Source organism: Microcebus murinus, chromosome 19, assembly GCF_040939455.1.
Source record: "Microcebus murinus isolate Inina chromosome 19, M.murinus_Inina_mat1.0, whole genome shotgun sequence".
Classification (NCBI taxonomy): Eukaryota; Metazoa; Chordata; class Mammalia; order Primates; family Cheirogaleidae; genus Microcebus; species Microcebus murinus.
The window spans coordinates 41,844,298-41,857,607 of record NC_134122.1 but is presented as its reverse complement, the minus strand read 5'-3'; the positions used below and the strand labels follow the sequence as shown (position 1 = coordinate 41,857,607).

General features: G+C 45.3%; 1 protein-coding gene and 1 long non-coding RNA gene across 3 annotated transcripts in view; one reads left to right on the top strand and one right to left on the bottom strand.

The window, feature by feature from the left end:
- Positions 1–9,680, bottom strand: part of NTPCR (nucleoside-triphosphatase, cancer-related) — a 26,277-nt gene extending 16,597 nt beyond the window's left edge. Inside the window, exons 1-3 of one of the 2 annotated variants that reach the window (XM_012738237.3) lie at positions 9,533–9,680; positions 4,330–4,492; positions 3,629–3,725 (exon numbers count right to left, since the gene is read on the bottom strand). In XM_012738237.3, the coding sequence (XP_012593691.1) occupies positions 3,629–3,725; positions 4,330–4,492; positions 9,533–9,674 (402 nt within the window). In that variant the 5' untranslated portion in view covers positions 9,675–9,680. Of the gene's footprint in view, positions 1–3,628; positions 3,726–4,329; positions 4,493–8,857; positions 8,947–9,532 lie in introns of those variants that run through there. The other variant, XM_075995466.1, reaches the window with a different exon arrangement.
- LOC105856463 (uncharacterized) lies at positions 8,924–13,310 on the top strand. The gene is made up of 3 exons (XR_012913546.1): positions 8,924–9,024; positions 9,135–9,402; positions 10,840–13,310. It is a non-coding gene; the product is annotated as an uncharacterized LOC105856463 (long non-coding RNA).

Here is a 13,310-nt window from a genome sequence, read left to right as displayed (position 1 = left end):
GGAATACAGTGATAGTGTTCTGAGGATCAAACGAGTGTGTGCCTGGCACACAGTCTGCATTCAGTCACCATTAACTACTACTACTACGACTGTCCCCACCACCACCACTACCGCCAACATCACTACAGTTTGGAAGGAGGAACAAACAAGAATGAGTAAGACCATTTTTAAAGAATAATACAAATAATTACCATGGTAATTAAAACAGTATGGTATTGATACAAGAATAAAACAGCTTAATGGAAGAGAACAGATAACCCTAAAAACACAGACACAAGTATCGATATTTTAATATAATTAATGATGCATATCAACTTAATTAGAAATGGGTTATTTAACAGATGGTTTTACTAAACTGGCTAAGTAGCAGAAAGAAAATCAATTGAGAGTTTCATTGTATATTGCATTCAAAATAAATCCAGATGGATTAAAAATATAAACGTTTTTTAAAAAATCACAGAAGAAACATACAGATAAAATTTTATATTAATTCAGAATAGGGACAGACTTTACGTTATAGAAAAGAAATCACCAAAGTAAAGTGAAAAAATGAGAAAATTACAATCAATAAATACAGAAAGGTTATCTGTCTTATAAAAGATCTCTAAGTCAAAAAAGGGAAGAACAGTGAATGAACAATTTAAAGAAAACATCACATAAACAATTGAAAAACAACCTCATTAATAACTAAAAAATGCGAATCCAAGCAAAGCATTGTGTTTCTGTACAGAAAATCAGCACAGTGCTCAGTGCTGGCAAAAGTGCAGCAAAACAAACATGCCCATGCACTGGCAGTGGGGCACAGAGTGACACAACCGTCACAGCAGCCCCAGTAAGGCCCTGAAAGTTCTCACCCCTCCACCCGGTACTTCCACTTTGAGACTCTTCCCGGGGAAACAATCACAGCTAGACAAATAGACTCATGTACAGAAGGTATTTTGTCTGAAGTTCACTCACAGTGGTGAGATATAACCGAAATGCCCAACCCTGAGTGAGCAACAGCCAAATCAGATATGAAAACGGGCGCACACCATGAAATGTGGTACAACCATTAAAACACCCCAGCTTTGAAGATTATCATGTTGTGAGACCATTCCCATGTCCCGCCACCACATTAAGGGGAAATAAATCAAGCCTATAAAACTATATAGAGCATTTCCCTGATTTTGAATGGCTGAATAAATAAACTAGGCACAGAAAAGGAACGGAAACAAAATATGCTAGCAATGGCTAACTTGGTGATAAGAGTTACTCATATTTTCTTTTTCTTTTACATTTTGTTTACAAATTTTCTGCCATGAGTATGTAGAACTTTAATACTCAGGAAAACAATAAATGTTGACTTTTTACATAAAGACAGATGTCACCCTTAGAATGAAAAAAATGAGCAACAGTCAACCCTCCTGAGTCTAGAACGCTGGCCAATTGCACTTTACATTTATTTCTCATGGTGTCCATGAGTCCGGCTCAGTCTCCACTCCCACCTAAAGAAGTGCACCCAGAGCAGCTCTGCAAGGGGGGCCCAGGTCTGGCCTGGGCATCCTCTCAGCCTTTCCTCTGCCTCAAGCTGCATGCCAGCTCCCAGCCACGTTCTTACTGCCCTGCACACAAACAGGCACAGCCCTGCTGGCCCGATCACAGAAGTACTTTTCTTAACGTTTTTTTTTTGTGTATCTTAAAAAAACAACTCAAACTTTCACCCATAGTGAAATTTCTTACACATGACAGATATTTCTTGACTTAGTGTTGGAGTTTGTGTTTCCACAGGTGCAAGGCATTACGAACCAACACACTGTATAAACCCTCAATAAAGGGTTTCTTTCACCTGCCTACATGTGACTTTTAAAGCTTCCTTGGTTATTTTGATCACCAATATTAAAAACCATCTGTTTATACTTTCCTATTTTTGTTGCATAGTTACTTTGTTTTTTTTATTATAAAGGCAAAACACTAATTCCTTCTCCTTTCTTCATCCCAATAAAATAAGTGTGACAGGAAAAAAAAAATTCTGCTCCTGAAAAGAAATCCATGACCCTGACTAGGTGAGAGTCCCACCTGCAATGTGAATGTCCGCATTTGGTAATCAGAATATAAAAGCTGGGAGAAGTATGCATTTCTTTATTTTTTAATTAAAAAAGAGATTCAAGCTCTTGATTCAGGCAGCCCATGATCTCTTATATAACCTTGCAGCTAGACATTTACACCTGTGTGCACACTCTTCTCCCAGGATTCAGTCTGTTCCGTCTAAGCGGGGTAAGTAAAATCAATTCTTTATATTGATCTGGTGCCCAAAGTTGGGATCTTCACTTGGAATTTCATGTGAAGTATTTTGCTTGTCTTTTGAACATTTAAGTAGAGTGGTTGTATTTGATGGGAGAAGGAGAAAAGTACCATGTTCTCCGTTCCCACACAATATAGCGGCCACAACAGTCCCCAGCACAGGGACAGAAGGAAAGTTCCAGGAGAAAGGAATTAGGAAAGAAGGATGTGGGAGGAGGAGACAGGATAGAAAGAAGCAAAGGAGAACTCGGTGGGCTCTGAGGAGTAGCAGCCTTCTACCGAAACAGACCAGAAGATACTGCCAGCCCGCCGAAGTTAGAGGCTGTCCTCAGCAGGCTCCAACTAAAATCTTCAGCAGCCTCTGGGCAATACCATCACATATTTTGGCTGTCGAATGTCAAGGAACAGAGGGGCAAAGATCTGGAAAGACAGTGTGCCCACCAAAGAAAATGGCAAGTGCCAAGGGCCTCAGGTTGGCATGACCCTGGCATGTGTAGGCAAAGTGATTGAACCAGCATGGCTGGAGAATGGCAAGATGAGGCCAGAGGCTAGTAGGGCCAGATAGCATAGGGCCTTCCAGGCCACTGGATTCTATTCCTGGTACCATGGAAACCCCTGGAAGGTTTTTAATTGGTCCTTGAGCCACGTCTATACCATTCAATTTTCTATCAAAGTAGTAAATCTGTAATAGATTAAATGAAACCGCATTCCTTAACATGATCCACAAAGCCCTGCATCTCCCAGCCCCACCCACCTCACCAACCTTACCTGCTCCTGCCTGAGGGCTCTGAGGTCTTAGTGTTTCTGTTCCTGCCATCTAGAATAGTCTCCCAGACTCTCCCTAATGCTTTCTCCCTAAGATTAGAAGATTGAATGCTTTCTCCACCGCCCAAAAAAGCATGTTTAAATGTTTGTTAAAAAAGGTAATACAGTGATATAATATGTTAGGTGCTCAGGGAATCTGGGAGGCATTCAGTAACTACTGACCATTATGTTCACATAATGACATTTTCTCTTGCTAAATGTTTGTTGTTCTGTGAAACCACGTAAGATACAAATCTGGGAAGACAGAGAAAAGATCTATCTTAGGGAATGCTGGGAGTTGGGCATCAGAGCCTTCACGATATAAAATATTTATATGTGCTGAATTTATAGGGATTTACTTACAGCTCAAAGTGACAGCAAATTTTGTTACATATTCTTAAGACTCAATCACGTGAAGACTTTTAACTATAAAATGCAAGACTGGCTTCCCTTTAAGAGCAAAAGCCATTCTGTTCCCAAGGCCAGCAATTCCCACAATGCACCAAGAGCAGATGGGCTCAAAAAGCAGAAACCAAATACTCACGGTCTTCAAGACGGGAAGGGCAAATTGCTCAAATGAAGTCACATCAACCACATACTGCCCAACTCGGCATTCTCGTTTTCCAGGTGGAGGGTCTAATCTAAATGAAAAGACAGTCTTTGTTGAAACACCCCTGTATTGACCTTTGGCTTTTAGCTGCCCCACTGAGCCTCTGGCATTTTGCAGATGCTACATCACCCTTAAAAATCACCTACACAAAAAGTGGTGGTGTGCGGGGCTGATCTCAGTTTTCTCTGCAGTGTCTGCACCTTGCAGTTATGATGGCAGGGCCATCCCCGGGGCCCCAGGCAGCAAATGCATCAACTATCTCTGAAAAGTGGCACTAGAGACAGGGCTAAGAATCACAAAGGAAGAAGAGTTTATGACTCAGTAGAATAAGTTTTAAGTGAAATATGACTTTTTTGTACTTGTTTTTCATAGGACGGTCTCATTCTCTGTTTTCGTTCCCTGAGAAATCTCTAAGGGCCTGTGATTCTTCGGGACAGATGTGATGGTCTGGCTCCCTGCTGCACCAGGGGAAGGTGCTCAGCCTGAAGAAAGAGCAGGGTGCATCCAAGGACTCAACACAGGGGGCTTGCTTTTGGTGAATTTAGCTCTTGTTGACTTAGAATAGAAAAGATCCCAAAATACAGATGGAAGGACAGCTTAGAGTACAGAACACTACAGAAATGAAATATCAGTACCCGACTCTAGATAAAGGCCCCCGAGTGCCGGACAACGTGACGACATCGAATCCTATTCTTCTCCCTCCCTGCCTGACCTCTTCTGTATAAAATCCATCAACAGGCACACCAGAGGACTTTAAAACCTCACTGGCTTTCTGGATCAATGTTGTTTTTCCAACCCCTAAAATAAAAGAAGAAAAAAGGCCAATTAGGAAGTGCTCCTTTGCTAGAGCATGCGCAGCACTGGCTGTTTCTGAGAGAGCAATTAGGGTAAGTAGAGAAATGGGCTGCAAATGGATGTTATGAATATTAATTTCACTTTAATTTTGACTGCCTCAGGTGTTAATTTTTTTTTCTTTGAGACAGAGTCTTGCTCTGTCACCCCAGCTAGACTGCAGTGGTATCATCACAGCTCACAGCAACCTCAAACTCCTGGGTTCAAGAGACCCTCCTGCTTCAGCCTCCCAAGTAGGTGGGACTACAAGCATGCACTACTGTTCCTGGCTAATTTTTCTATTATTTTAGTAGAGACGGGGTCTCACTCTTGTTCAGGCTTGAGAACTCCTGACCTCAAGTGATCCTCCTGCCTCGGCCTCCCAGAGTGCTGGGATTACAAGCATGAGCCACCATGTCTAGCCAAGGAGTTAAAATTTTTTAATCTCAAGTAGAAACAAGCATAATAAAAATATGAACGATATCTTTAGGGTTTTTAAAAAGTCCGAAACTTTATCAGTTCTGTCACATATGCAATCCCAGAACCAAATGAGTGGTTTTTGGATGACATTCTCAAGTGCAACTTGCATCCTATGAGACAAGCTTCTGTTTTCTCCTAGGTTTACTGTCCTCACTTTTCCACCTAAGAAACAAAACTGGTCATGCTTGGGTCAGAGGCTGGGCACTTCGGGACTTCAACTTTCAAGAGATTACGGATCTACACTCAACAGTGAGAAAATCACTTTACCCCTCCCTGGACTTACACTGCTACATCTCTTGAAAATGCATCTCTTAAACACCAAGAATGTCCCTAGAAATGGTAACTTTTAAACTTTTTCACAAGAGTAATCCAATGAGGTTCTCAACTTCTTTCAACATCACCTCCTCCAGGGTCCCTAAGCATTCCTTCAGGTTCCCCCCAATCCCTTCCCAAATTTGAATCTATACACCTCTGTCCTCCATCCTCCCCACCTCTGACCCTTTTTTTCCTGCCAGCCTCACGTGTTGACCACTCTGATGAACTCTTATGTATTCACAAGCACCACCGGGTGTAACTAACATAATAAAACTAATCACTGACATTCTGGGGCAGACACTGCTCTAGCATGCTTTACAAGCACTGTCTTGGTTAAGTCCTCACACCTACCCTCCGAGGCAGTTACCATCCTTATCCCTATTTTGCAGATGAAGAAACTGAGGCACACAGTGGTTAGGTAACTTATCCAAGGCTACCCATTTAGTCATGACCATACATTTCAACAGGGGCCTTCATCTCTCACCATAAATTTTTTTATATGAGCCTTGTTCCCAATAAATAAGGAGCATCAGGATTATCAAAAAATATAAAGAGAGGGAAAACTTCTAGCAGGTCTGCAATTGAGCTAATCTGAGATACTACAGAGTTGCAAACCACGTTATTTCTACGGCTACCCACACAGAGTCGGCAGGGCTCTCCAAGATGCCTTTTAAGCTTCCTTGAAATAAAATATGATTATTCATATTTAATGTATCTCTCCTTCAAACCGCACACTAAAATAATGGCATCTGGCCTTCTGGAACACGAACAGCAACCCAAGAGGATTCCAGCTACAGCGAACCACAGAGAACAGGTGGCTGGTAAGAGAACTGTATAGAACATAAAATGACAAAGTTCTAATCTCAGTTCTGTCCCTCAGTAATGACTGCTTTAGGAAAGTCACCTGAAAAATCTATCTGTTTAATGCAAGCAAGTGGCATTGTTGAATGTGTAAGCTGGTATTCCTTTGCGGAAGGGCACTTTCAATGTGCCTACCACAGCACCTAGCAATTCTACAACTAGGAATTCATCCTCAGTAAATAATCAAACAGCACAAAGATGTGTCAGGGCCAGGCGGGGTGGCTCACACCTATAATCCTAGCACTCTGGGAGGCTGAGGCAGGAGGATCGCTCAAGGTCAGGAGTTCGAAACCAGCCTGAGCAAGAGCAAGACCCCATCTCTACCAAAAAAATAGAAAGAAATTAATTGGTCAACTAAAAATATATAGAAAAAATTAGCCGGGCATGGTGGCACATGCCTGTAATCCCAGCTACTTGGGAGGCTGAGGCAGAAGGATTGCTTGAGTTCAGGAGTTTGAGGTTGCTGTGAGCTAAGCTGATGCCATGGCACTCTAGCCTGGTCAACAGAGTGAGACTCTGTCTCAAAAAAAAAAAAAAAGATGTGTCAATTAAGACATTCACTGCAGAATTCTTTATAATAACAAAATATTGAAAACAACCTAACTGTTGATCAGTAAGGGATTGTTAATTTATGGCACCATGTATATAACAGCACATAAATACACAAGAATATCATGCAACCATTTAAAAGGAATATTAATTACTTATATTTATTAGCATGGGAAATAGACCACAATATATGAACATAGTATGTGGGAAAAAAGCAAATTAAGTAACAGCAGAAATATGTAGTATTATTCCCTTATGTTTTTTAAAAAGGTGAAGTATGTGTGTCTACAGAAGAAAATGTCAAGAAGAATACAGAAAGAAGATTTACAGCGTTGATTTCTGTATGTTGGAATTTCATGTAATCGTCACTTTCTTCCTTAAAGCTTTCATGTTTTTTTGTTCTTATACTGTACAGGTATTACTCTTATTCTAAGAAAAAACAATGCTACTTGTATTTTGAAAAAGACAAAATGGAGCAACTGTAATAATTCCAGCTTAGAAAGGGTGTACCGTAGGGACACATATGTTATGTAGAACATAGTATAGCGATACACAGGAAGTGTTTGGGTCAAGTCCCTTCTAGCTTCTTCAGCTCTAGAAATCTTCTTTCAGTTAATTTTTTCATCTTCATTAGTTAAGCTGCTACCCCAGTGCCATCTACACTGGCTAAGAAGTGACTTGTGCTGCAGGAGCCCCCAAGATGATAGCTGCACACCCTGTACAGACAACAGCCGATCAGAAAGCTCCACAATTGTTTTGGTTTGGGCTCTTCCCTAAGCAGCCCCTTGGATAAAGATGCAAGTGTAGGTAGTTTAACTTGGGAAGTGACAAAATTATGCACTGGTAGGGAAGGTCAGGAAAGGGAGAGACACGACCACAGGTGCATTAACAAGCCGGTTACCATCAGGGGCAGCTGGAGCTTTATCGCTCTCGGGAATCCTGGGAGATAATTTAGGGCACGTGGCTCACATTATCCTATCTGAAGGGGGGGAAACATCCACCAACTTCCACCAAACATGGATTGAAAACTAATCCTATGGGACAGGAATTCTTAGGTTCTTCTGGTCTTCCCTGTGTGCAGGCCAAGTGTGCAGTGACCAGAGAAAGCCCTCCAAGATGAGTCACAGGTGTGGACTGTTGGAAGTCGGGAAAAATGCTAAGTACCAGGGGCACTGAGAGTAGATGCAATAGAAAGTGACCTCTCTGAGAGGCTACATTACTTGACGGCCTGAACTTGTTGAGAAGATGTAGACAGAGGCAGAGTTTGGCAGAGAGTTGGTGACAGAAAGAAACCAGGCAAATGAAAACACCAGATAGTAATTCCAAACCGGGGAAAAGTGTGTATAAAAGAAAAAGACATTATAGATTACTACCTGGCTCTGTTGTGATTAGCTTTTACACAGTCATAATACTATAACCAATGGCCATGGAGCTAAAGAAAGTTACACTACAGCTACATTCGGAAGAGAAAGAGGGTGGGTTTGAGGACAGGCTTAAGAGAGCATTTGAGTCTTTCAACTGTGTGTACATAAAACTTTGATAAAGAAGGAAGCAGAAAGAGCCAGTGCCAGTACGGTCGTGACAACAGGACACCTCTGTTATGAAACACACAGATGTCTTGGGACCAGCCTGCTGAGTATCAAACTGCATTCCAAGTTTCAAATAAAGCACTGACAAACCAATTTTTAGAAGACAGTTCTTTCCAATATTTGGGAGTGCCTCTGGATAGCAGACATTTCTTGAACCACCCTGGATCCTCCCAACCCCCTGCATCCTACCTCCCCTTACTACCTGGTAAAATAAATTCCAAAGTTTGCAATATTAAGTGTAGCCTTTGCTACCTAAAGCTAACATAATCATCAAAATAAAGTGAAAGAAAATTCTAGGCCTAAGGTTACAATCTTTGCTATATGAACCCTAAACCAACTTCAAAATTAGACCTGCCCTGCAAAAAGGGTGAAGAAATCACTTTCTCTACTCTTAGCTCATCTTTCTTCCTTAGCCTATCTGATGCTGCCACTACCTTTCTGCTCTTCTTTTAGTTAACACCTGATACATGGGTAGCGCCTCGATTTACAGGAGATGCTGTTAAAAGCATCTCCTCCTGCAGTCTCTCACTTGACCTACCATGATCCAGTTTCACAGATGAGAACTCCACAGCCCACAGGGTTGACGGATTTGACATGCGCATTAGGAGGGAACGGGACAGCTACAGACCTGGGCTCTCAAGAGGGGATCCTGTAGGTACAGGCTTCTCTCCACCTGCGGCCTCATCCATGGAGGGAATTCAGGGGGTGAGTGAACTTGGCTGCGTGGGGGGAGGGGCGGGGGGGGTAAGGTTACATCTTCAGTTTCCTTATCCTTCAACTGAGGTGTTTCCCACTTCCTTTTATCCTGAATGTAGGCCGCGAGCCACAGCGACGGGAGCACCTGTGACTATCTAGCGTCAGTGGAAACCAGGCATCTTCGCGTCACATCAGGGTCGCCGAATATCTCGGACGGCGTTTGCACAGACCCCAACTGCAAACTGCGGAAGTTACTGCCGCTGCAGGGGGACCTTGCTGTTTCACGCCTTTAATAAACAACCCGCATAGCGCCCCACCGCTACTTCGTCTCTAAAACCACGTTTTCTGGGAAAGAGTTCGCAGCCGTCAGACTTCCAGGCCTGTCCCGTAAGTTGGGAACTTTAAAGGCCAGAGCCCCGGAGCCGGCCGCGCCTCTTCCAGATCACGGGGTCGCCCCCAGCCCGCGCGCCCCTCACCCCCTCGGTCTGCTGGAAGTGGAAACCGCCGGCGGGGTTACCTGGGGGCCCCGTCAGGAACACATGCCGGGCCATGCGGGCGGACAAAGAGTAGAGGTCGCGGCCAGGGTCGCAGTCGCGGGCCGGGGTCGCGATCCAGGCCCCGCCCCCCGGTGGTGCCCCGGCCGGAAGTACCGCCCTCATCCCGTACACGCGCCTCCACTGGCCCCGCCCCCGTTCCCCCGCCCTCCCCTAGGCCTGGTCCGCGCGTGCGCACTCCGCCCTGCCCGGTGAGCATGTGCAGCTCGTGCAGCTCCTGCAGCTGCGAGAGCGTGGTGGTCCAGTCCCACGGGAGTTCTTGTACTCTTGACCTCAGTTCCTGGCTTTTGCGAGTGTTTGCAAAGGTAAGTACGTGAGTGTAAGCTACTAAACCGTTGCTGCTCCACTTGAGCGGCGTTATGTTATCCAACTTCTGCTGCAAGAAAAGTAAGGCTAACAGCTTCTTCTAGCTTCTGTTCCCTAAGTTTGCTTGCTTGCAATAAGGCTCCAGCGGGTGATGGGCCCCTAAAGGGTGGTAACCGCAGGATCAGAGGGACCCATGCAGGTACCAGGGAGCGAGGGAGGCAACCAGGATTATTTTGGGAAATAGACTTCACAGAGGTAAAACCAGGAAAATATGGGTATAGATATTTGTTGGTCATGGTAGACACTTTCTCAGGGTGGCTAGAAGCTTTACCTACTAAAGGAGAGACCGCCTTAATAGTAGCAAAGAAAATATTAGAAGAGATAGTTCCCAGGTATGGGTTGCCAGAGAGCATAGGGTCGGATAAGGGACCAGCCTTCACAAGTCAGGTTAGTCAAGGGTTAGCTCGGGCCCTGGGGGCAAATTGGAAATTACACTGTGCATACAATCCCCCAGAGCTCAGGGCAGGTAGAAAGGATGAACAGAACTCTAAAGGAGACTTTGACTAAATTGGTCTTAGAGACTGGCGGAGATTGGGTGACCCTCCTTCCCTTCGCCTTGTTCCGAGCCCAGAACACCCCCTACCATTTGGGTTTGACTCCCTTTGAAATTGTATACGGTACTCCCCCTCCTGTAATTCCAAGGATGAACTCCGGGGCCCCGCCTAGACACCCCAGAGAGGTACTGCAGGCTGTGCAGGCCCTACAGGGTGTCCACAGTCAGATATGGCCAGCCCTCCAGGCCATCTATCAGACAACTGAGCGAAGAAACGAGAGTAACAAACACCCTCATCACCCTCATCAGCCAGGGGATTGGGTATGGGTAAAGTAGCATAATAGTAGAACCCTAGAGCCTAGACGGAAAGGACCCTTTCAAATTATTCTTGTTACCCCCACTGCACTTAAGGTTGACGGGGTGGCGGCCTGGATACACCACTCCCACGTGAGACCTGCCATTAAAGGCGAACAAGAACAGCAGCAGGACCAGTGGAAGGCAACAGCAGACCCAGAAAATCCGCTAGCGTGTCGACCAAACCGCCGAGGGACCAACGATGAAGAAACACAGAATAAAAATGCTTGTGGTGACTTTCATATTTATAACCCTTATGGAAAAAACAGTGACTGACTCAAATCCCCACGTGCCTTATAACCTTACGTGGGAAATAACTAACTTAAAGACCCACGAGGTCTATAACCAGACCTCTAAAACAGCCCCACCAGGCACGTGGTGGCCGGATATGTATTTTAATCTAGAAAAAGTGGATGAGTTAGTAGGGGGAGGTTCCAAAATGGGGAGCCGGCAACGGGCCAACCGGGGGAGACAGGTTCGTAATAACGGGTTCTTTACATGCCCGGGGTTCCGAACGGGAGAGATGCAGCGGGCTTGTGGTGGTATAGAGAGCTTGTACTGTGCTAAATGGAGTTGTGTGGATACTAACGACGGCAACTGGAAATGGTCGGTAACCCCAGGGCTCATTGACATGTCTTTTGTGCGGCCAGGGACGCCTCCTTGCACGTACGGCGATTGGGGAAAAGGTCCAGATAGGTCCAACTACGACACTTACCAAACTGACTGCACCCTAGTGAGGGTATCATTCACCGAAGCCGGAAAAAAAGAGTCCCGGTGGGTCTCTGGACTGTCCTGGGGAATTTATCTCTACCAACGACCATACCATGGCACTGTGCTTCAGATTAAGCTTAAGGTTAGCCCTGTTCCCCAAGTAGCAGGGGGACCCAACCAGGTGCTGGGAGGAGGAGCAAGAGCGGACCTAGGGCAGCCTACCACAAGCCATAACACATCCACGAACGTCTCCTTAGCCATTCAGTCCCCTATAAACCATCAAATATAAAATGACCCAGGAGATTCCTTACAGAAGGTGCTGACTGCAGCATATGAGGCATTGAACCGTGCAGACCCCAACGCCACGGAAGCCTGCTGGTTATGTTATGATATTAGACCCCCTTTTAGGAAGCGGTAGGCGTAGCCGCCCCCTTTAACCGTTCAGGAGATGAGACCCCCAAGTCCTGCGCATGGGACCGTAACGGCCCGGGGCTAATACTTCAGGCAGTCACCAGAAAGGAACATGCATAGCAAAGGTGCCTTCTAGTCATGCGCAGTTGTGTGCCGAAGTCCACCCGTCTGCAAACCGGACCGGAGGAGCAAAATGGATCGTTCCGACGCTCGACGGGTGGTGGATTTGCTCTAAAACAGGTCTGACTCCATGTCTTAGCCTGTCTGTTTTTAATGAATCAGAGGAATACTGCATTATGGTACTAGTATTCCCTAAGGTTATTTACCACCAAGAGAATACAATGTATGATGCATGGACAAAGGGCACAGAAGGTACCGGGTTAACTAGAGCCATAACCTCAGCCACTCTTTATGGCCTGGGGGCAATAGGAGCAGGGACAGGTATCTCGTCCTTGGCAGTGCAACATAGGGGGTTCAATCAATAGCTTAAGGGCTGCCATAGATGAAGATATAGCCAGAATCGAGGAGTCCATCTCCCATTTAGAAAAATCCCTAACCTCACTGTCTGAGGTGGTGCTGCAGAACCGAAGGGGGCTGGATTTAGTATTCCTCCAGCAGGGGGGGCTATGTGCGGCCCTACAAGAGGAGTGCTGCTTCTATGCAGACCATACTGGGGTAGTTACAGAGTCTATGGCTAAGGTTAGGGAAGGGACTTGCACGGTGGAGAGGAGAGCGCGAGCAACAACAAGGATGGTTTGAATCATGGTTTAATAGCTCCCCTTGGTTGACTACATTGTTGTCCACCCTATTAGGTCCACTCATTGTGCCCCTCCTAATTCTCACTCTGGGGCCATGTGTCTTCAATAGGTTAATAGCTTTCATTAAGGAACGGATAAATACTGTTCAATTAATGGTATTGCGGTAGCAATATCAAGGACTAGGACGTGACTGTGTAGAGATGCAGGAGGTCAGAGACCCCAAGGATGAGCAAGAATGCTCGTAATCATTCCAAAGAAGGGGGGAATGCAAGAAAAGTAAGGCTAACGGCTTCTTCTAGCTTCTGTTCCCTAAGCTTGCTTGCTTGCAGTAAAGCTGCAGCAGGTGCTGGGCCCCAAAAGGGTGGTAACCGCAAGTCATCTCCTGACAAGAGGTTGGAAAGTCTTGGGATGGGAGCAAACAAATCAAGTAAAAGGGCAAGACATGATCAGTGCATGAACAGTGTGTGCAAGATCTGTGTTCCTGGTATCACAGTACACCAGAAACCGGTGTTAGGCAATAGCAGCTAGTATAAAACCCTACCCCAAACCTTCCCGGGGGTCCTTGTCAGAATAGAGGCCACTGCGCTGGTGCTCTGAAACTCGGACCCTAGCTCGAGCTAGTTAATAAAACTCCTTTTGGTGATTTCA